The sequence below is a fragment of the Phasianus colchicus genome, chromosome 5, assembly GCF_987193195.1.
Source record: "Phasianus colchicus chromosome 5, bPhaCol1.hap1.1, whole genome shotgun sequence".
NCBI lineage: Eukaryota > Metazoa > Chordata > Aves > Galliformes > Phasianidae > Phasianus > Phasianus colchicus.
Window position 1 is genome coordinate 53386884 of NC_143440.1, and position 24922 is coordinate 53411805.

The following is a 24922-nucleotide window of genomic DNA, read 5'->3' on the forward strand; positions in this document are numbered from 1 at the left end:
TGAATTTGTAGGTATGCTCAACTCTGCATTAAGATCAGTTTAACAGAAAAGGGTTATTGCTTTTTCATTATATTCAACACAAACTTTACTGTTAAACATACCACCAAGCTGCAGGGAAATCATTTCTACAGGTTTAGGGCAGCCTAATCAAAGGAACACAGTGTTTACAAGTCAAAAGGTTACTATGTGGTAAGCTGATCAGCCTGCAGTTTACAAGGAAGAATAAATTAGGATTTCCTCTTAAACAGGAAGTCTGGTCCCATCCTATATTAGCAGGTGCTAGGACAGCCTTAATCCCACTTCCTTCTAAAATGATAACGTTTAATAGATTTCAGCTCACTGAGAACAAAATATGATCGATAAAGTGAAACCAACTTAGAAATGGGCACATTGCAATTTGATGTTTAAAAAAAAATCAAGTCAAAACCCAAGGGGAAAAAGCTCAGAAGATAGAGGAACAACATCTATAAGAACAGAATTCCTTTTCAAATAATGGTCACTTTTTGAAGCAAAGGAAAAGTGTCAGTGCTGCTAGTGGTGGGCTGAAATTTCTTCTTTCCCATCTCCCTACTGAGGATAGCTAGGAAGTTTTTGTAAACCTGAGAAACCTAAGTTTTTAACATCTGAATAAATAAGAAAGCCAAATTTAGAGAATTAATAAAGATCCCCATTGTTCAATGGACAAAGAAAATTCTTACTGGAATCAAGATTCTACTTCCTTTGTCCTTCCCCTCTGCTGACTTCATATCAGCTCTAACTCCTCTTTACAACCAACCGCAAAACAAAATCAGAGATGGCTTAATCTCAGTCTTTGCTGGGTTATTAGCAGTACAAAAGAAGCTACCATAAATAGATCGTTACAGTTTAGTAACTTCCTGATGGAAGGCTGAAGCTCAGGCATCTGCTCCCAGACCAAAGCCTCCCTGCTGGTCAGGATTAAAACAAAGAGTGCAAAAGGAATAGAAGAACAATTGCTGGTCGTTTTGGAACTGAGAATTTGTAGAGAAGATCCTGATAACTCTACAGACATGCTTCACAGCTTTCATTTTTCTTGGATGAGAGTCGGGGGGCAATAGAAAATGAGAATTTAAGTACAAGGCCAGAGCAGAGGAGGTGGCAGGAGTTAACATTAGCAAAACTTTGAGATAACTTCTCAGTTCTGTGACTAAAGAAACTGCAACCATGCAAGAAAAATGGTTCTTGAAGACAAGCAGATAAAACCACAATAATTCAACTCGGTGTATACTCAAGAATAAGAGAGTGAGGCTTCAAGCAGGTAAATTCCAAGATAAAGATGAAGATGATCTTCTACAGTGTATTCAAAGCCACAAATTCATTAAGAAACTCTACACAAGCACCCACCATCATGCAGAATTTGACAATACAGAAGTACTCAGAGAAGGGAAAAAGCTTTTTTCAATAGTTCCAGCTTTGTGAAGGAGAAATTGTTCTTAGAGAGCTATGCTTTTCCTATAGTCCTCTGGAATAGTTCTAAATAAGAAAAAAGCTGACAGCAGTTCTTGTTTTCCCTGAGCATGTTTGCAGTAACCATACAATTAAATCTAGATTAAAATGGACCATCAAGACAGCACAAGGTGTTCAAAAGATTCCATATTGTCACAAGTAAGTCATTGTGAACTTTATCTGACCTACTTTGGGTGGATAGCAGAACTAGATGACTATGGATATCTTTCTGTTCCATGATTTATGGCAATATTCCAAAAACAGCAAAAGAAGTGATGTGGAAAGGTGAGGAGATGTATTCAGACCCTAACAGTCTGAAAAACATTGTCCCTCAGTAGTTGGTATGATTGATTGAAAAGGAAGAATTCTGTCATGCACCAAGAAGGTACAGTGCTCTCTACGGCTCACTTTATTCATTCAGCTGTTTTATGCCACCTTCTCACGTGGTTTATTCTCCTGCTTCAAACACTTCTAGTTATTTGCAGATCTTAAACTGTCAGTGCAAAGTTCATTGAGAAATGGCATATTGCAAGCTTAGAGTTGACTTAAGTATTCCCTCCTGTTCTGCACCTATTCACTGAAGTTTGTGCAACTAATGTGTACAAATACCTAAACCACCAACAGCACAAAGAAAATAAAAACCATGTATGAAGTTTAGGTTAAAGCATGGAGCTCAAAAATAAAGAAACAAGGAGGACATTCCCCAGAGCAATATATGCTTCTAATTATCATCTTCCTACTATCTCGTACATTCTATGAATGTAGGAGGAAAGATCAGCGTGATCAGAGATATACAGATTTTTTTTTTTTAAGCAGGATTTTTGGAGGGAGCTTCTCCCACTCAGATTTCAATTAGGAAGTGTGGCCAAAATACTGAACACAGGAAAACAAAGCAAAGCAGTGACATTAAGAACAGAAGCAAAATGCATCATTCAGAGGTTGGGGGAAAAACAACCTTCTTAAATAGAAAACCGAGTTTTCTGATGACGTGAACAGGATGGTGTCACACAGACCAAAACAATGGCTTTATTATAGTTATTTACTTAAAATAACTATAAGAAAGCCTGTTTAATCCTTCACAAGATTGTTGCATAGCAGGGAGCAATGTGGTCTTAATTGATCCTACAATTCTAGGCATTCAAATTCAGAATTATGGGCAGTATGGTATCCACTAAGAACTGCTGAAGTCACAGAAATGCATTCTCTACCTTCCTGCCTTTGTAACAGGCATGATAGTCAGTTTTGTCAATAAGATGCTCATTAGTGTATTCAAACCCTTCAATTACTCCTCCACTTCTCTCAATCCTACAGCTCTTACTAGACCAAACACCACAAAGCTTTCCTACAAACCTGTTTCTCCTACAATAAAGTTACTGGAAGTTAACATTCATGCTCCAGTGCCTTATTTGTTTTTGTGAAGATGATAGAGGGGATGGTTCAACATGGTTTACCCAGAACATAAGGGTTGCTTGCAGTAAGTGGTTCTTAGGGTGCAACTACTTCACATCAGGAACATGCTTTCTCAGTGAACTGCCTGATCTTTCCTGCTGGTGTGCTGGTTCACATCAGAGCTGCTTTGGAACAAAGGGACTGGATTAGTTTAACCTAAAAAGAAGGTAACAGAAGACAAAGTATATCAGGAGCACACCTAATGCCTTCCAGCTGCAAGCAGACATTCAGGCCACAGGAACAGACCAGAGTTAAAAGCAACAGTGAGAACTTGATATCCATGGTAAAAACACTTCAACACTACATCTTTTGATCTACTGTTCTAATCTGTCTGTACTACCAACTAAGGTAGATAGGTTAAGATGCTACAATTTTATTTCCTGTGCTCTCACATTCTCCTGGGAATTACTACTTGTTAGGATACATTCCATGCTTTTTTTTTTGTGTGTGTGTGTGTGTGTGTGTGTGTGAAGTAACACCTGCATTTCCCAGGACTTGGCCTACACTCCACCACAGTTCCACAGAGATGCAGTCAAATATAAGCTGAGCAGTATCAAGAGACTTTGATCCCTTTTTGCTTTGGAAGAGAAATTCAAGCAAAGGTAAAAGGAGAAAGACTTCCAAAAATACTATCAGCCTGGCAGAACAACAACTCTGAAAGAGTGGTCAGGCAGTGGAATGGGCTGCCCAGGGAGGTGGTGGAGTCACTGACCCTGGAGGTGTTCAAGGAACGTTTGGATTTTGTGTTGAAGGATATGGTTTAGTGAGAACTAAAAAGTGAAAGGTGGATGGTTGGACTGGATGATCTTGTAGGCCTTTTCCAACCTTGGTGTTTCTGTGATTCTGTAACTATGACGATGTAAACTAGACAAGGCATAACTGAACTTCTGCCAGACCAAACCACTCTGGATCACAAGACGGTGAAAGATTAAGCTGTTAAGTAGTCTACTGGCAACTAAGGATGGTACCAAACAGTCAGCAGTTTTAATCAAGGAAGGAGATTGTCATTTGTGGTTCCTTCGTGTTCACCCTAATAATTTCCTAAGGTGATTGAGCCTCACCCACTTATAAGCCATTAGATAAAACTTAATTCTTCTCTAGACAGTTTAGTGGTATATACTGAAACAATTCAAGTGACGCAAACACAAAAAGCATCAATTGTTCTGGCTCAACAGCATTGTTTCTTGACAGTCCTTCCTAGTACTGTGGTCTGGTAAAGTCAATCCATTAACAAGACCACTTGGTCTGCCACTGCAGGCTAAAGAGTCCAGCAAACACTGAACCTGGATATGGATAAAAAGAAGAGACATGGATCAAAAAACAAAAATGCAAACATTTTTCCCATCTTAGTACAATTCAATTAAGTTGCTTTCCTCAAGGATGTCATTTTGTAGTAAATATTGAACATTACTTCTGAATTGTCTTCTGAATAAGGAAAAACCTACCAGTCAGACTCAGGGATACCACAAAAATAACTTCTTACATCAAGGTGTCTTGAAGTTTGCTACTTATTTTTCATTTATTTGGAAAAAATCCAAGAAAATAGCAAACTTCACACCACTATTAGCTCCTCCAAAGAAGCATCCGTATTTGCTCAGCTGATGAGATTTGGCTTCACCTAGCAACCTGTAAGTTATGAGCAGTCTGCAGCCATTCAGCTGCAGCAAAGACTTGGTTTTGCTGGAACATTTAATCCAAGAACAACCCTAAATTACTCTGGAAAATATCAAAGCACGGGGATGAATTCAGAGCCACTGCTTAAGTTATCTGCATGTTCATGCAAGTTGAAGATGGAAACTCCTTTCCATCTTTATTTATAAATACCATTGCACACGTTGGCAACGAAGTAGCAACTGGCACCAGTAGATTTCCATGCATCTCACACCCATGTTTTTCTCACATTTTCATTTTCCTTTTGAATTAAAAAAAGGACATTGTTTTCACCTGTTAAATGACAGCGGCAACCATCCAAAGACCAGGAAGAAGGAATCTAGATTATAATTCAATAGCACCAAACAGATTTTTTTTTTTTTAAGTAACAGCTTCCTTTGTGTAACTGCTGAAGATAAAGGTCACATCTCCAAGCCTTATTTTTAGTTCAGCACCGTTTTTCTATAGAAAGGATTATCCTTTTGGATTAGAAGGTCCACCTCTAACATAGCCTGGTAACCATCATGGAATAGAAACTAGGAGATATCTGCATGACTGAGCTCAAGCAAACAAGTCACTTTCAGAGAGCTGAGAGCCTTTTGCAACAGTAGAAATAGTGGCCATACACAGAATAGACTAACTTCCTTCAACCTGTTGATCAACTGTCACTTGAGTAGACAGGTATGAAGAATTAAGACAAACTGCATTCAATCCATCTGGAACATTAAGCCCCCTTCTCCTTCCTCCTGTACACTTCTTAGGTGACTGAATCCATCCAAAGTAGTGAGATTTCTGGTCAGAGTCCTTCAGTAGCCTCAGTGTTACTTCGGCAAGGTTTGTTAAGGTGGGCAGAATGGAAGGGGCACCTAGATGCATCTTCATGTCCTTGACACGATGTGCAGGAAGGCTTTGTTCATGACACAAATTACTGACAGACACCTTTAAGAAAAGGTATCCTAAGAACCTGAACCTCATCTTCAGTGGCTCTGTATTCCCTCCTCAAAGTATTTCTCCCACTCTCCAATTTCTGTCCCTCCCAATACAGGAAGCATTACAGAGAAATAAAAGCTCAGTGAAAATAACTAAATAACTCCTTTCCTCCCAGAGTTTCTCATTTGCCTTAAGCTAATTGCTTTCATTATTATTCAAAGACTCTTGCATTCCAAAAGCAAACATTCACAGGCTCCTAGGGCACTCTTTAGATAAATAAAGAACTCAAGAAACCTTTAGATAAAGCAGAATTCAGCAGAATAGGTTCCCAAGGTTCTTGAAAGGCTCAAGAAAAGGAGCATCTCTTGCTCAGTAAAGATTAACAGCAACAAGAATACACACAAGACAACAACACCAGGAAAATTTCTAACAGTAAGATCCTAAAAACCATTAAAAATGCTTTTTCACAAAGGAAATCGGGTATTAGATAAACATCTGCCTCAAAGAATCTTCTTAGGGAAATTTTTAGTTCTTCAGAAGCAAAGCTTCGTATGCACAGCACCACGCTGTACTTCGTGCACTGAACTAGCACAGAATTTTCAGTCAGATTTGAGAACTATAACAATCTTCTACAAGTCAGGAGCATCTGAAAAAGTTAAGGCAACATGAAACTAAGATGCAATTATTTAAGATTTTCTGACAGTACAGTATGGCATATAACAGAAACTTCCAGCTCTCCAGCAGAATGGGACTAGTTCACATATCTGCTTCCCAGAGCTCGCTCACAGAACTTCAAAGCCAGCAGAGCTAGGCTACCTGCATCTTTCTTCTGCCACTTCTGTGATGGCCATACTATTTGCTAGTAGGAGCTGCGGGTAGGCGGATGAAGCAGAATTGCCTTAAACTGTCAGAGTTTAACTCAAATGGTATTTGACAGCCCCCCGGTATTCAGACAGCCAGTTGTTTCACCCATCCCAAGCAAAAATATTCTATATAGCTTAAAACCAATCACAAATAAAGGAAAGAACTTGAAGGATCACGCTTGCGAGTAGACCAGTTTCATTTCTTCACTGGTCAGCATACAAGCAGGACCTGTTCCCCCCAACACACCACACTGAATGCATGAACTCAAACAAGAACAATCCACTCAAAATTTGCTTAATCACAAAGTAACAAAAACATTTCAGGCTGTTATTTCATATCTAGGGACCAAGAATATTCACATGGGGTAGAATATTTAGGTTGAGGTTGCTATTGTTATCATCATTACTATCAAAAAAGCTTCTCTGAGGAAAAGTTTTGTGTTTTCATAATATATACTCATTCAGTGTTCTAGTACAGTGAACATTCCCTATTCATACTAGTCTCTCAAGTTTCCCTTCTTATTTAAGGAGAGAAAACAGTACATAGAGATGAAAGCTCCTCAGGACTTTAAAAAAAAGGATATTCCTTATTTAATAAATACATAGTTTAAGGTTACATGAGGCAAAACATATTCCATCCTATACACAAGAACACCATAGATCTGCAAAAGTCTGCTTACTATCTAATGACACCCATGCATTTGTACAGATCTTCCTTTTTAAAGTAAGCCCTTGCAAAGTAGTAACATACACAAGAATGGCTAGAAATATTAGTACTCAAATATTCAAGCATGCAGACTTACTTGCATTCCCCAGGTACACTGCAACCCCCATGGAGCAAATTACATCCTTGTTTACATACAGCTGCAAATAAAAAAAAGCAAGGGATTAGGCTTCAGTTAGAGCAGCTAGACATCCCCAGTACAGCAGCAATCTCAACTGTTCAGCTACAGGTTTTGTGTTGCAACCTGTTTGATGCTTGTGCAAAGCTGACCATCTCTGGGCATGTTCTAATAGTCCTTGCTTCTGGTCAGAGAATCCACAAGGCAACACTATTGCAATTGTTTGTGAAAAATAACTCGGGGAGCTCATCAAGAAAGTTGATAGCAAAATAAACAGGTATGCAGTGCCAGTACTGGAATATTTATAAGTGTACTTGTATTTTTTTAAACCAATTAGACTGATGTTACACCATAAGATACACAAGCCCTTGACTAAGCCCTAAAGATAGTCTTCCCTCTCATTAATAGCATTTTATTGAAGAGGAAAAGGAACAAAACAAAAACAAAAAGCCTTCAACAGAAAGGGAGTATGTCAAGTTATTTCAGCACTAATTATTCACAGAGAGACTAGAGGCAAAACACAAAGAGATTTGATAGCAGATTAGCACTGCATTAAAAAAGATGACTATACTTGAATTTCTGTTCACACTAGGAGCTATCAAAAAGCTTTCAGCTTTGCATACATTAAATTTTTAAAGTTCTTAAATCCTGAAAGTGTTACAGGGGATTTTTAAAGGATTAGAAACCTACAGTATTACTGTTATTGTTCAATAAAACCTCACATTTATAGACAGTGCATCATATTCCTTTGAAGAAACATTCCCTCTGAATAATGCCAATGAGAGAAATTATATTGCATTGCTTCAAATTCTGAATTTCTTGTGCATCTCCTATAACACACACCATGAAGAGTGCACCCTGTCCTAGGCTTCACTATAAAGGAAGAATTTTTTCTTGTTTGAAAACCATTTTTCAAATTTATTTCAAGATGAAACAACAGGCAAAAGTTGTTACACTTTGACAAAAACATTCATGCAAAGGATAAAGCTGTATCAGTTAAAATTAACAGGCTGCATAACTGAGACTAGAGAAATCCCTACAGCAGTTTAGTTCTGTTGTTCGTATAATTGAAAATGAAGTAAACATAGTACCTTGTTTACATTCTTCTCCCATCCAACCTTCCATGCAGGCTTTGTTTCCATTTTGATCACATGTGTAGTGACCAACAAAATCATCTCGAGGGCCACAAAATTTATTGCACAGAGCACTGTAGTAATTTTCATCACACTTCACCCTTATTTGTACTTCAAAATTGGCAACAGGACCATTGAACTGTAGTGTCTTCCATCGATCTTCTGGGTTGATCATGCCTGCATGTGCTACTCGTTCTATTAACAAGTCTTCACCTATTTTATAAAAAACAGTAAATTCAACAGGTGATGTTCTGATAGCATATGAACATGTAATCAAATGTATTTAGCTAGTTAAGAGAAAGCCTAGTAAAGAAATTGTTAAGTGATAAAAATCTACTGTGAATTTTCCTTTGCCTTGCAAACTTCAATACAGGAAGGCCAATTTAAAAAAAAGTGTCCTAAAGGAAATATTAAAAAAACCCTGGAACATAATCCTTAGGAAATAGCTTATTTCTCAAGGCAGCCAAACATACCACACCCACATGCTGACAGCAGTTATCTTGATCTGAGGCTCTTTTTGCTTCCTTTTTTACTTATAACATCACAAAATATGCCTAATCTAGTAGCTGAGATACTTGTGGAACAGTTCCCTGGTATAAGATTAATTTTAAAAATAAAACAAGACAGTACATCCTTACAGTACACTCTTAATACACTGCAGATTTACTAAGTAATGGTAAATGCTCTGGTAGGCTTTTATGATATACATCGTTTCCATCTCCTTGTTTTCTATACAGAGGACAAAGCATCTAGCAATTTCATAGAATATTCTGTCCAGTTGATATTTAGCTCTTTGAGAAGACACAGTCTGGAACAAAGGACCATCAAGAGACTGTTCTGTACTCTGCATCATGTTTATCCTTATCCTTTGTGGAACTACAGATAAATCTGACCACTGCTGCAACACACACAAGCATCCTGCACTGCCCTCACAGAAAGCAGCAGCACTCCCTCTTCCAGCCTCAGTTCACTGAGATGAAACGTGCATGAAATACTTACAGGACAGGGGGATTCTCTAGTACAAGATTATGGAACTGCCGATTCTAATTTGTTTTTAAAAAAAGAATATTTTGATGAATAAAAATGCAAAATAGGTAATTTTGGTACAGAGGCTTTAGTACTAGGAGCTGAGGGGCAGTTACAGTGAGCACAATGCAAGCACAGTGAGGGTAAGCACAGGCAGTGAGCGACCTCAGCAATAACAGCTTTTGAATGAGAACTCAAGCTTCTATCCCAATCTGATAACATCCACTGCAAGTTTTTCTAGGTAACCCTGCAGGCTGCAGCTGGTACTCCAAGCACTAGTTAGGGTAAGGGAAGGGTGCAGAAGGTCTAGTTGTGTACATCGATTTCATACCCACTTACAGAACAGCTGTAATATTGCTAGCTCAGAACTTTTTTAAAAATAAGATTCTTTATAATGCATATAAAAAGAAATGAAAAACCAAGAGCCTGCATAAAGGAAAAGACTGCAAGATTACTGAGAAAGCATCATAATGTGAAACAGACCAAGCCAGTTTCAGGCAAGCAATACTGAACCCATCACTTTCAGCAAGTGACTCTACATACATAATACTCATTAATCTAACAGGTTTAGGAAGCAAACCAAGTCCCAAGGAAGTTGCTGACAGCACAGAAGTAGCCTATGCATCTGTTACCAAAGTTGCACTTCCCCCCAGCATAAGAGAATTCAAGTGACAACTTTTCAGTTACTAAAGGAAAGCTATAAAAGTAATGGGCACTGCACGCACTGTTCCTTGACATTTTTTTCAAGCTTGCTTCTCTAATACAAATCTTTCCTCTTAGAAAGGATATTGAAACAAAAAGTAAAAGCTACATTTGATTAAGCATTGAATGGTTCTCTAATTAAGAAGAGAAAGTTACCTACAGACTACAATTCATGCTTGTCCAGACTAGTCTGTATAAAGCATTTCATGCCTATACAGACACACTGAAATCAGCTGCAGTTCTTTAACTCTAAATTCCTACAAGTCCTCTGTCATCCAGCAGCATAATCAGCAGTAGAGCAGACAACAAACCCACAAGCTAGAGGAAGCTGCCCGCCTTCTGTCTGTGCCTGAATCATCCCACTAGCCACTTTTAAAAGCCTGATGATTAGATTCTAGATTCAACATCCTTCCATAATCTCATTCTCTAATGACTATTGATCTGAAGACCTTGACAAAAAATGCAAAGTCACTTGATGGCCAAGGAACAGGAACAACAACAAGTATGTATTACAGACCTATTCTCCAGTTAGCAGCAACACAGGCTCATTAAAATGGCTGCAACAGCTCCTGCTATACACTCCAAAATCACCCTGAACCACAAAGGTGCACAGAAAATCAGCTCCAAGCCATCTAGTTTCTAATGTTAGATTCATGATTACCACAGTAAGCACGAGAATAAAAGATTCTGCTTTTCTTCAGATTTAATACTCATCCCAAATGAGTGCATTTCCCAAAGCTATCATATAACCACTGGGAAACACGTTTGTCAAGGTTTCTCCCTCCTCCTCAACAATGCTGAAGTGATTCTGAAGATATTTTATCACAGTTGTGAAATGTAAGAGACAGGTTTATGAGCCAGGTTTGCTCCCTGCATTTGGTTTTCCTATAAAATTCAGCTTAAGCTCCCACCCCACCCCCACAACACACACAGCATGTTTAGCCCTTGGTAAAGGCAACAGGCCATATAACTGAATTTGATTACTGGTTAAAGAGCAGCACACAGTACTCTAACCTCTTGATCATACACCTCAGAGGAAATAGGCTTCTCTTCCTTGACTGAAAAAGTATTCTAGAAGCATCTCTAGAAAAGCAGAGAGCAACACCAAAACTTACATAAGAGGCAACAATGACTCAAATTCCCTCTAATTACCACTCCCAGAGCACTCGGTTTAAGAGGAATCCTTATCTTAGGCTATATTTAAGAGCCTCACTCTAACACAATAACTGTTAGCAGCAGCCATACACTCACAAGCCACTTCCAAGGCAACATAAATGCTGCTGGCAGCTGTTTGCAAAGAGACAAACACAGCTACTACAGCATGCCCAAGTGAACAGGCAGTGCCCATCTCGAGAGCCTTCAGCCTCTTTCAAGCAATCACTTTAAAGCTGCAAGGGCAGATCAGTCTTTTATAGACTAAGATGAAAGAGGAAGGGAATCACTGCATCCCCACAGTAGACAAGTACTCAAATGGAAAGTTACTTCACAGTGAAGATGCCAGCCTGCTTCGTAATGGCAGCATGGGTGAGGCACTGCCAAGACCTCTGCTATATAACTACAAGTCTGCCAAATCAAATGACTTACCTGGAAAGTAGCAAGCACCTCTGTGACAGATGACAGAGAGCAGGCCCTTCACATTGACTCTGTATCTAGGCCAGTTTCCTCTCCCCCTCCTCCACACTCCCAAAGCAAACAAGCAGTAACACTACACTGCCACAAGCTCCCTCCAGCCCATGGCTCCGTGCAGTTCTGCCAATGCTGCTGCACAGAGGAGAAAAGCACAGGAGCAGTTTGCAAATCCATGTTTTTAAGCCCTTTTTATGGTTTGCAATTTATGATGAATATCGGGGAATAAGTTTACTGACAGACTTTTTCCTTGAGATGGCTATTTCATAGATCTGCCATAAGCACTCTCAGCTTGCTTTTCATGAGCACAAAAAAAATGAGATGCCAGCACATACAGGGAGGGAAGCATAACTGTTCTGAAACCTTCATAGCTGTCCTCCAGAACACATTTCTTTGTTTCTTTTTTCTACCTACTCAAAAGTCCAAATGCAAGCACTTTAACTGCCAGCCTTATGCTAACCCTCCTTACAGGAAATTACAACCTGACTTTGGAACCATTCATGAGTCCATAAAGAGACTGGCAAACATTTTAAGCCTCCTTACAAAAGACACAACATGAGCCACAGATCAGCTCAGCATTCAGTATACAATAGGGAGTTCAGCCTTCCATAGTCTCTTCATGGCTCTAGAATGCAGAAAGACTGTCTCTTCTCTGGTAAAGACACTACATCGCTTTTCTACTCCCTTACATGTGTATTCTGATTAATCTGTCCTACTGAAGTCATCCAGTAGGTTTTCCCTTGCAACTCTGACCAGGCTGCTTCTTAGAGAGAGAAATCTCACAGAAGTGGTGAACAGACTAGTGAAACACTTAACCTCACATCACTTACTTAGCTAGACCTCTGTCAAATTACAGGCCTACAAAAATTTACATGAGCCTCACTAAGCTCCAGATGCAGCACACGTTAATAGCACCTTTCTGGCAACCTACATAAAAGGCTACTACATCTTTCATTAGCAGTTTCTCAGAAACCTAAACTGTAATTTGAGATTGACTTATTTACAGAAGTCTTTTTTTGAAGGAGAACTTCCACCGAAACTACAAAGACATCCTACATTGTTATTCTGAAGCTGAGGAAAAAACTGACATCAGTGAAAGGATACCAGTTAAAAATAAAATATACATTGAAGTACATATGCATCTCCTTTTCTGCAAAATAGCCTTTTCATGTTCACCCCCTCCATACCATCTGAGTTCATATACCATCTAGATGGTATATCTGGATGGATATTCCCATATGCACTGTACAGCTGCCTTAGGCAAATTATTCCCAAGCTGGAAACTTTTGAAACTAATGAATTTTATGCAGTACTTTTTGAAAAAGCAATCAATTGAATGTCCCTGAACTGCTGCTATGTAGGATATTTACACTTATTCAAGATTTTGGTTTACTCTGCTCAGCACACAAGATCTCATTCTGAATACCAATCCCAGCTTTGGGAACTGCCATTGAAGTAAGTTATGGATCAATAAAGGGTTGTAGCAACATGAATTACCAGAGATCTAAAGAAAATATTTATTAGAAAAGATTGAAACTACAGAACAAGACAAGTGGGTTAATTCTAGCAGAGGGAGGATTGAGGAAGAAACATCACTTCACTCAGACACAGTACATTAGGAAAATCTGTAAGTTTGAGAAGTCTGTCAGGGAAATTCAAGTGGGACTGATCCCAGACTTCAAGGAAAGGGACCTTGAAATGCTAACACAGCCTTAAAAGGGGGCAAAACTAGAATGTTATGCCTGATACATCTTGACAAGGATGGTCAGTGAAGCAGCTGAGAACAGAATATAGAAAATGACATCTTTGCTATATCCATGTCCAAACACTTCGCTTTTTCTGTGTTAGTCCTGTCAAGATTAAATAGCCATTAACAGAAAAATCTGAGGCTAACTTGCAGCTACACATTATTTTGAGACAAGTTTAAGCCATTACCAATGAGCAGGTTCAATCTGAAATCCTACTTTAGCAGTATTACAGCAACTAACACCTCCAAATTATTTTATAGCATTTAGGCAGTAACCCTGTTTTTTCCTTCAAAATGGTACCCCTGCTCTGACACTGAGGATTAGTATTTACAAACCAGAAAGAAGGTAACTTTCAGTACTAGAGAAGAAATCACATAATAATTTACAACACTTTCAAAAACATCCAGAATATTTTCCTTATGTTGAACAAAAATGCCTATGTTTATCTGATCACCAGTTACAACAGAAAGCAGTGATGGATGAACTAAAGAGAATTTAAAGAGAGGTTCTACAGCACAGATTGCCTCCCTTAAGGAAAGAAGGGCTTACCAAAACATTTAGACTGTTTTTGAAATTGAAAATCATGTATCCTCCATTTACCAGGGTCCATTCCTTTTCTTATCAGCAGTAACTTTTCAAAGATGCTACAATAAGCTTCTCTGCTGTGATTTGCGTGTACCCTCTACTTAGATTGGATGCTCGGATTCAGATTGATTTGGGATGATGTCTGATGGCAACAACCTACCATTCTCCTTCACTAATCTGTCTACACAGAACACAAAATAAGTGAAAACTGAAAGTTTATATAAATACTCACCAGATTTTGTATCATTATCCCAATCCCATGCTTCTAGTATTAGTGTGAACGATCTCTGAAAAGAAATAAGATACCAATTAGATAAAAAACACTATTACATGCCTCAAGCAAACAGTGATTTGGAATAAGCAGATATTACTGTAAGAAAGCCAACTGAAAGTAGTTTGAAATTTCACTACTTCTACATCATGTGAAAGTCCTTGAAGGCATCTTCCCAAAAAGCTGAAATATAAAAAGCATTAAAAACTGTGGGGCAAAGCAAGCTAGCAGAAAAACAAAAACATCTTACCCCACACACCAACAGGCAAGTTATTTTTCTCCTCCCACTGCACTTAATTCTCAGCTTTGTTTAGCCACAGAAATCTTTTTAGAAGAGTCCCTAAGGGGTTTGAACAAAGTGGAGGGTTCTGAACTTTGGGAAATAGCTAGGAAATTTAAGACTAACAACTCAGAACCAAAAGCAAAGAAATAAGCGAAAGACACAGTAGTAGACTTTCCCCAGGAAAAAGATGGAAAGAATCACTTCAGACAGTTTTAAACCTAAATAGCTTTACCTCACCAAAGCAAGGCTTCAGTAATTCTTCCTCAGTTTTATGACAAACTATGCAGCATACATGTTGACATTTAGATACTAAGATTTAGGAAAAAATTACCTGACACACAGATGCAATGTTTATATGTTTTATGTTTAACAAGAGCAGCTGTGAGGCACTTCAGCTCTGAGAGTTTCCAACTCATCCAAGTTAAAAATCAAGTTTCTCACATACATTCAAAACCAGTAACAATAACAGTTACTGCTCCACTGTCTTAAAACCCTCCTATAAATCTCTTGGTGATTGGAAGCTAGAGGCAAGCCACACAAAAAAACTGAAACTCATTAAATCCAGCAGAGCCAAGTGTTCATGTGTGGAGAACTTAGGGACAAAAAGCAATTTATGAACTCATATGGTCCTGGGAACAGCCAGCTGAGAAATAAAGAACACTTTCTTAAGAGCATAAGGTAAGAGTTCAGCAGTTTTTCATAGGTGTTTAGGATTTGTGCTGTTTTATCAAGAGATGCACATGCAGCACCTTCAGGAGGGCTCTTCACTAGAGGTCCTCTGCAACCACAACAGTGATCCTTTTCATAGTGTCCTGAAATGAGCATCTATTCTTTTATCACTTTAACACACAGATCATAAACCATGCCCTTTAGAAAGTGTTTCTTCTGGACTTTTAGCTTCAGGCATTAGGAAAGGAATCACTGGAATGCAGAATGCCGTAGCGATGAATAGTCACAGTGCACTCAAGGAAGCTCAGCAGCAACTACACTGGACAGAGACATGCTGGAACTACAGCCACCTTTGAAAGAAGACAGCTGAAAGAGCAGTTGATAAGAGACAATTCCACTTTCTTTTTTTAAAGAAATGTTAATGTAGCATTTCAGTAGCTGCCTTCTTTCACCCCCCACATTATACCCCCAACTCAGCATTTAGGGAAGCGGAATAGGATCCTACTGTAGTTTGAAAATACTACTAATTACCTTCTTCAAAATTGCTGCCTGAGAAATAAATGTAAAGTGAATAGTATCAGAAAGTAACAACTACACAGTACTACCCTAATGTTGTCCTCCGGCAGTCTGCTTACCTTGGGTATGAAATCCAAAGTGTATTCTAAGTACAATCCTGCAGAGATTTATGCATGACTCAAAGTCCTATATCTACCTCTCCTGTATTTAACAACTGATTTCATAACACACCCCTCAGCCTTCTTCTAATAAAAAGAAGTGGAGCATAGGAAGGAAAGTGCTCAAGTGCTTCCAGATGTCCACTTATTCATCTTACGTAAGGACTGGTCTTTCCTGCTGCAACTCAGCCATCGCATCCAACTGCCCACACAGGCTAAGGCAGTAAAAACCTATGCTGGACTTGCTGCTTTGATCAACTATGTCTTCCCATCATTCCACCTGAAAGTAGACTTTAATTTTTAGGTAAAGTGGTAGAGTGTTTGTGACAAATTGAGTGCCAATGTGCACAGGAAGGTGTGAATAAAGGGACTGTACACAGGTTCTAAGACGCTCTGCAAGCCATTGGTCCCATGAACCTGAGTTCAAACGCTCCTCTTCCAGCAGGGGATGATCAGGAATCAGGAGGCCATCTATACAAGGCCTAAAAGGAACATATACAATGAAGACACAGCAATATATCCTTTCAAATACTGGCATCCTGTATCCTTGACTTCCCTCTGTCTCCATCTGGGTCACTTACACACATTCCACTGTTAAGATTGAGCATACAGAGCCTCAACATTGTAGGAGGGCTTTTAATCACACTTCAGAGTGCAGATGTTAGTCAAGTCACAGCAAAGAGTACTTACAGACTAATTTACTTGAAATGCACATTTACTTGAAAATCAGTTTCAGCCAAGACAGTTCAGCCACCCTCCAAACATCCCCAACAGACATAAGAACACATCCAGAAAATCAGCTGATTACGAAGCTATTCTCTCTGCAGAGGAGACAGTGAGGTTACCAACCCAACCTATGATTTGCAGTAGAGCAATGGTTGTTGCATTGCAGTTATTGTTCCTCAAAACAAGAAACTGAACCCTGCTCCTCCAGCTCAAAACACTTCTCCCTCCTTCCTTTCCCTCCCCCCATAATGCATTGAGTATCACACAAGACCTGGTTTAATTCCTTCAAACTTTCACTTTAAAACAGCTGAAAGTATGAAAAGAAGCACTGAATATGCTCATGATACACTGCACTGAGAGCTTTCCAGTTACAGCTCAGCTATCAAAAACATTTACTAGGGGAAACCAATATCCACACACTCACCCATGTTGTAACCCTACTTGATAACCAGAGTTAAGAGCTATAGGCTTAGTAAAGCTACTAGATATAAATATTTATGGCATTTTTAGCTTGAACAGACATTCACTTTGTAAGAGCTCCACCACTGGCTTGCATTAGCCATATCTGCATTCTCCAATAGAAAGTCCAGCACAGGGCAAGCAACTTTTCTGTAGCACGAGGCACTGACACAAGCCTATGCTTTTCTTAAGCTGTTCTTATAGGAAGCCACTGAAGAACATTAATCTAGCAATTGTCAGGAGTTTAGGTTCTAAATAGAGGTAGACCTTAAACTGTGGGACGTGATCCCCTCTCTTTAAAGTATCATTAGGAAAAAAAGGCTGTCTTAAAAGTGAAGTTCTCCCCAGAATCTATTGATCTAATTATACAAGTGTAAACTTCCTACATAAATTCAGCAAAAAAATTCTAGTTTTCTAGCAAGTACCCTAAGAACACTCCAAACTCACAAATACTTCATACATGATACACATGTTTCTAACGTGTGCACTAATGCTTTGGACTCATTTGATCAGCACCTCACCAGTAGGACCAAAACATTCTAGTCTGTTCCTACACAAAGAAAGCTTTGTGGTGTTTGTTGTCCATTTCAACAACTAGTACAATTTAGAAGATATTTTGCAGATGACTATGGCACAGATTGGAAAGGAATGATGTGGGGTGAGCATTACTGCACTGAGAGGTTCACCTCCAGAAAGAATTCAACACAATGCAGCGCTGTTGCTCTCTAAATTGAAACACAGTATGTTGGGGGCTACCAGAGAAGAACATCAGCACATTTCTGTAGAAATACATGGATTTACAAAAGAACTATTTCACAGGAGTTAATTAAATAGACAAGCTAACCCCTTTGGAAAGATACAACTTCAGCCTGTTCTACCATCCTGACAGTGCTGCTTTAGTTGTTTTTTTACCTAGGAAAACAACTTCAAAGCACTATTCCACTGCTTACACTAAACAAAACACTCCCCATACTATCCCAATGACCTCTTCTCTGGAGAGGGGAGGAAAACAAAACCTGTAATATTGGTTATTTGGTTATACTGTCTTTTCGAAAACTATTACCTTGGCATTTGCAAATCAACATTCAAAGATGTTCTTTGGATAGACGTGTCAGATTTCTAATCTAAACAAAGATGACCAATCTTCTGACAGTACTCTCAATCAGGATGAGAATTTCTATTTTTAAACAAAATCTTCCCAGAAGCCACAAAATATTGAGCTGAAAACAACAGGAAAGTGATACAAGTCATTAATAATTAACATATTAACTGTATTAACATATTTACTCTAACATTCTTGATTTCAATTAAAATTTCCAATTAAATACATTTGCCTGTGAGTTTCTATAGATAGACAACACCCCTAGAGATCAGTAACCTGCTACGGATCAGAAAATAAGTACTGCTCCTACACAAATCTGGAGCCCACATCACCTTCCTGTCCAGCAGACTGTTACACTGTAAGCACAGGCTCTCACCACCAATCAGTTCCATTTCCTTTCAAACCTCACTCACAAATAAGCAACTTAAAGCATTTGAATACTTTGACAGTAAAAATAGGTCAAAACAGCCTCATACTTAACTCCTGAGGTTAAAGAAGTTAGGCTAAGCCATCACTAATAGTTCTTCAGATCAAGTTTCTAAGTTTCTAAATTCTTGATCAGCACAGCCAATTCCCAGATTTTCTTCATTTAAAAAGAAAAGACTTCATACAGGAGTAAAGCAAACACAGTAAAAACAAAGGAAAAAAACTGAAAGCCTTTTTTTCCTCTTTAAATTACCCGCCCCCCTCCCCCAAGCAGCCTGCCTGCCATGGAAAAAGCTGACTTAAAAGGCAAGCATATTCCATTTCCTTCCCCAGCAGCTCTGTAAGCCCTTACAACTTCCTCATAAATAAACCAGATTTCAAGGGCAGGGAGAAGAGAAGGATTCAGAGAAGGTCCATCTTCAGCATAGTTTTAAGGGCAGACATATAGAACAAGTTTGCAAGTTGCACTTTTCAAAGCAGTTGTGACAAAGACATAACAGACCCCTGCAGAAGGAGTAAGCATTCCTCGCTCCCCAGGCTCTGTTTTCCAGGCAAGGGATACAGGGGAAAGAGAGAATGAAGCTCATTTTCTAAGCTTCACGGAAATTTCAGACATACTTGCATGCAAGAACTTGTCTGCTGAAAGCAAAGATCATTCCAACACAAAATTATAAAAGGACCTCTCTCATAAACCCTCATTTTTCATTTGAGAAGTACCATGGTGAGGCCTAAACAAAAAGCCTTCCCTTAGGAAACCAGGGCCAAACAATCACGTTCTGTCAGGAGCGTTGCGGAAGGCTGGTTTGGAGTACTGCAAACATGGGCAGTAGAGAACAGAAAGATGTTGAGCAACTTTAAGTCATCCATTTGAGAGCAATTACTGAGGTTACACTCCTCTTGGCCAAGTCACAAAAGCAGGGCAATGTTTACAAGCTTTGGAGCCTTGCTGCTCTTAGAGGGGAGCTGTTTACAGATGAGCCCCACCTGACCCTCTTTTAGGAAGCCTACAAAACCTGGGAGGTGAGAAAGGGAGAAAAGGTACTTTTGACACTGTTAGCAGCCAGCAGGCTCGAATCTCCACCTACATGAGCTTGAACACCTCATTCCTCCCCCAAACAAAGCAAGCTCAAAAATAGAGGGGTGTGTATGTGTGCATATGGGGGTGGCAAGGGAAAAATCAAGATGTCTAGACTATTAAGAGTCATTTCACTAGGAAAGGAGCACAAATAAAAACAGGTGAATAAGTCAGAATCAGAGATAATACTTAACACCCAGGTAGAGACTCACATTCAGCTAACAAAAATAACCCAGCAACTGGGTGAAGGAATTCTACTAACAACTGGCTGCAGGTATCTAAACGAACACAGTTCCAAAAAGGAGCTCAAAAGGGTATTATAGCATCTGACAGCACACAGGTCTTTGTTAAAAAAGGAGCACAGTGGGCTTCTCATCAACGTAATCAAATTATTAGATGTAATTATGTTACTCAATAGTACAGCTGGAGGAAGACCTTCAAAGGAAGGCCTGAAGATACATGCATCCTATTGATATACTAGAACACAACCTGAGAGGCCTTCAGATTTCACAGGAAAACTTTCAGCTGCAGAGTTCTAAAGTTATCTGAAATTGTGTACTAGCCTTACCTAATACCTGTAGAAACAGGACCCATTTTCAGGTAGCTCACAAGAGGATAAAATACAGTCAGTGTCTGTAATTAAAGATCTCCAAAGGAAGACATTAACAGTCACTTCACACCACTTACAAGACAGACAGCTCTCACCTATATATAAGATAAACCACCAGAATATCCCACCAGCCTGCAGTTCAGCACCCAAAGCAAACCTAAGCTAGTTTAACATTATAACAAATGACAACTCAGAAGTATCATTGGTTCCTAAAAACCTCAGCAGTGGCTGTGAACTTTGACAGCAGCCTCTGCCAAACAGCTGCTGCAGACCAACCAGTCTCTTCATCCAGTAAGCAGGGAGCACATACCTCACCAGGTTTTCCAGCACCAAAAGCAAGTAATTAGCTTCTCATTTAGAAAAGCTGCAGGAAATCTGCCCAGGCAGTAGTCTTGCCAATGCTTATCTGAAGAAAAGCTGCTAGCTACTATTCCACTTACAGGAAACTGTAAAGGTTCTAGAAGAGCCCATCCCTATTTTAACAGTTCCTTTCACCACTGCATGCATAGCATTACTGCTAGTCTTGCTGAATATAAGCAACTCCCGCTTTTTTTTTTTTTTTTAGCAATCTGCTACATCCCCACCCCGGACCATCTTCCCTTCTCCAAATCCAGCATACACACATTTCTGCTGTATTCAGGGAGATCAAGTTCCACCTCTGAAGCCTGAACTGTACAAACCACCCAGGATTAGTTTCCAAACCTCTTTCTTACAGCTCTAGAATTAAGAAAAAAAAGCAGAAAATACTTTGTTGCCTCAAGTGTGAAGGGTCCTGCAATACCATTCTATTGCTGAGATTAAAAAAAGCAGTGTTTAAATATCAACCCAAGCTAGCAGCTATTCCACTCAGTTTTGTGGAAACACATCTATTTCACAGCAGCCTTCAGTCTGTGCTACCTCTAGACACCTTCTCTGTATACACCTCAATAAAACAAGTTCATAAAACTAAGTATATCAAAAGTGACATGGAAGAAACAACCTCAAATCTTGTCATAAGCTTCCAATATTGCTGAAGTGAATTAAATCTCAATTAATGACACCTGTGACTGTTCTTCCTTCTGTGAAGATTTGTTTTGACAAGCAAGGCTTCACAAAATACATCTTCAAGTTGATTCCATGACCACCTCCACTCATTCAATACATTACAGCCATTCATTCTATGCAAGCAAGCTGCATTCACAAGCTCAACAAAAGTTTTTCATGTACAGCAAGAGATCAGGTCCCCAACTCTCATCCATGTCTTGGCTACTTAAGACTGAGAACAGCTGGACACTTTGGCTCTAGCCAAAGAGGGGGAACACAAAAACCACAGACTGTGTCTTGTCACTGGGCAATTCTATAACAGAAGGTGCTGGGAAGCAACATGGCTTCAGCATGCCATGACCAAGTAAGGAATGACTTTTCTACAAAGAATGAAAACAATGGGTCAAAACTCTTCAGCATGGAAGGGAAAGAACTGAAGTACGCAGCTTTGTAGATTTCTATTACAAAAGGCCAGAGATGCTTAAGAAAAACAGTTTCTATCCTTGACAAGAACTCCAGGTCATTAAATTAAGCCAACAGGAGCCATGCTCAGGGATAAAAAACCCACACAGAAAACAAACAAGACAAGGAGGTACTTCAGACAAAGCTTGGCAATCCATGAGCAGACTAACACAAGCATTTGACACCAATCACAACTAAATGAAGGTTCTTGTTTGAAAAAAAAAATAAGTTCTTACATATTCTTGCCTTATCCATAAGGATTTGTTCACATTCCCTCAACTCCATCTTTAAGCAGACAGGTGATGAAGTATTCCACTTTTTCTGATAGCTAGCATTAAAACAAGAGACCGCTAAGAAGCATTCACTGCATGTGCTCTTGCAGGTCTGCTCAAGTCATCAGTACCTATCTTGGGGTAACCCAAATTATCCCTCAAACATTGGTTGGTCACAAAAAACAGAATTCTATTACATAATTATATCTTGGAACTCCTCTTTGAAAGCTGTAACATCTGAGAAATTCTAATTGAAAAAAATTGAATTAAGACTGTCCTTTCTGCAGAACTGAAACGTCACCTGAAGTTAGCCAATTCCAAAAAGCACCAAATCATGCATGTAACACATCCATACAGAGCCTTGTACTTGTTGCAGCACAAAATAAATGCTATTTATAAAAAGACAAACTGAGCTGGAGCTATTAATTAGGAGATGTTACTAACTAGAATAAAGATTTAGAGGCCTAAAGGCTTTTGAAACTTCTCCTGGGAAAGTGGTAGCCTAGGTGGTCTTTAAGAGCGATTAACTCCAGGCTGGGTGGTACAAAGCAGAACATGCTGTCATCCAAGGAAAGGTAAGAAATGCACAAACAAAACAAGCACTTGCTCTTTAGTAACTTGCTGAAGATTGACAAGTGCCAGGTAAAATATTAAGTTTACTGATCTCATAGCAATTTTTTCCCCACACAGAATTGTCAGCACATGTATTAAAATCCCTGTTTTAACTATGAGAAACCCACTGTTTCTTGGTGAAGGCTCAACTGAGAAACAACTTGTATTACTAAGCAACTCACCTTCAGGATTCAACTACTGTGTCTGTCATGGTCAAAAACAATCTTTCCTGGCTTCTGTGTAACACATAAGACTCATAACTCATAAGAGTGTCAGCTCTGGCTACTTACTCCACAAGAAATTGATTTGATACCATCTGTGTGCATTGCTGAGCTAAGCATCACAGTTCTACACAAACAGGAGCAGCACAAGGTACCACTTCCCCCACTAAAAACTGGGCCTCTAGCATTCTATGATTCTAAGAACCAACCTAGAGAGGTAGCACTGCCTTCAGAATACTGTCTGCATTTATTTGAGGGGAGTTAGGGGCACAGTACAAAGGGTAATGTTAGCATGACTGGTAAGACTGTTATGAAGGCAAAAGCACCTGTGGCAGACTGGAAATACCAGCTAACTGGAGAAATGTTAAAACTTGACAGCTGGGAAAGAAAAGTCACAGACTGTTGAAATTTGCCTAATTTGAGGAAGCCACCTCAAATATTCCACTACTATCCATAATGCCTACCTTCTAATAATTGAAGGAATTTGCTGTTGTTATTCCAGAATACAAACTACAGGACTATCAGTCTCTCCAAAGCAATTAAGAGCCTGCATTTCTAAAGGATTTTCCTCCATATTTTACATGGTTACTCTGAGCAGCCCCAGTAAAGCTAACCACAAGACAAATTTTGATGGCCCTTCAGATCTGCCTCAGCAATACCCGAGTCAGCATTAAGCTCAGTTCAGAGCTTGGACAGCACAGCTTCACAATCTGAGCCTGAAGCAGAATCCTCAGCAACCTCAGGAAGCAAACAATCCAAAAGGAACAGGGATGGAAAAGCACAAGTTAAGATATCACCAGCCTTTCAAAGTTACACCTATAGAGATGAGCCTATTTGAAGAAATTTGCAAACTTTTTACACACTGTCCAGTAGGGAAAAGTACCTTGAAAGACAGTATTTACTAAGTACCCACAGAAGGCCCCTCCTCTTGGCCTCTGAAGACGACAGAAAATACTACCAAAAAATGAGTACCATTCAACAGCTCACTAAAGCTGCTTTTCTTCCACATGAAGGAAACCCACACTTTGTAGTCTGCAACGAAAAGCATGGCAGGTTCTTGCCCACACTCATCTATTACCTTCAAAGGAGGTAGATCCCTAGATCTGCTGACAGAGTACCAGTGGCACACAAAATGTTTAGAAGTGAGGAAAGCAGGGCCTCATTATGAAAAATAGCTTCTACCAACTGTCACATCTCTTCCATCCACACTACAATGAATGGGTATAAAATGGCATCAGCACACTTTCTCTCTCTGCCTGAAAAGAAATCAGACAAAGGAAAGCCAACTATTTGAAATTTAAAGCTATTTAAAATGTAACAGCTACCAAAACAATACAATTTGGCATGCTGTACTACAGCCATACCAAGAGAAGCAACAACAACCTAACTGGTTTACCTGAGGGTAGTCATACAAGCACACAATTTGCACTGCACCTGCCTCTCACAGAGATCCCAGTACAAACTCCCCAAACTTTTCATAGAACCATAGAATCACAAGGTTGGAAACGACCTATGAGATCATCTAGTCCAACCGTCTTCACACTGCCACTGCTACCACAAGCTACTAAACCATATCTCGCAGCTCCTCGTCCAGACACCTCTTGAACACTGGACATTTTGTTTCTCTGTGACAGTTCTAGAGTAGAAAAGAGCAAGAAGGAAAGTTAAAACAATTTCAGTGGGAAACAACCTTGTAAACCTGCTGGAGCCTCAACCACAGCCTTTCCTTCTATCCCATTTAGGGAAAACACAGGGTGCTTTTAAATTGAGATTAGAAACAGATTAAATCAGAAATTACATACAGAAGAGTAACAACTCCAGCAGATGTTTCTCTACCAGTGCCTAATTTCAGTGGACAGCATTTGGCCTGGCTAAAAAACACTTTCAGAAACAGAGTCATGGGATTAAGTTTCAATGTATATTTGCCTTTTACATGAAAGCTATTTACACCTCAAATAGTCTCACAACTTCAAGGCTATTAAGATATTCTCTTCTCTACCACATCTGAAGCCAGCACTG

At 39.3% G+C, this 24922-nt stretch overlaps 1 protein-coding gene across 2 annotated transcripts in view; it reads right to left on the reverse strand.

Moving 5' to 3' along the window:
* The window catches only part of JAG2 (jagged canonical Notch ligand 2), a 61176-nt gene that overhangs the window by 23232 nt on the left and 13022 nt on the right, over nucleotides 1-24922 (reverse strand). Inside the window, exons 1-4 of one of the 2 annotated variants that reach the window (XM_090141761.1) lie at nucleotides 18164-18247; nucleotides 14251-14305; nucleotides 8290-8544; nucleotides 7160-7220 (exon numbers count right to left, since the gene is read on the reverse strand). In XM_090141761.1, the coding sequence (XP_089997887.1) occupies nucleotides 7160-7220; nucleotides 8290-8506 (278 nt within the window). In that variant the 5' untranslated portion in view covers nucleotides 8507-8544; nucleotides 14251-14305; nucleotides 18164-18247. Of the gene's footprint in view, nucleotides 1-7159; nucleotides 7221-8289; nucleotides 8545-14250; nucleotides 14306-18163; nucleotides 18248-24922 lie in introns of those variants that run through there. The other variant, XM_031605568.2, reaches the window with a different exon arrangement.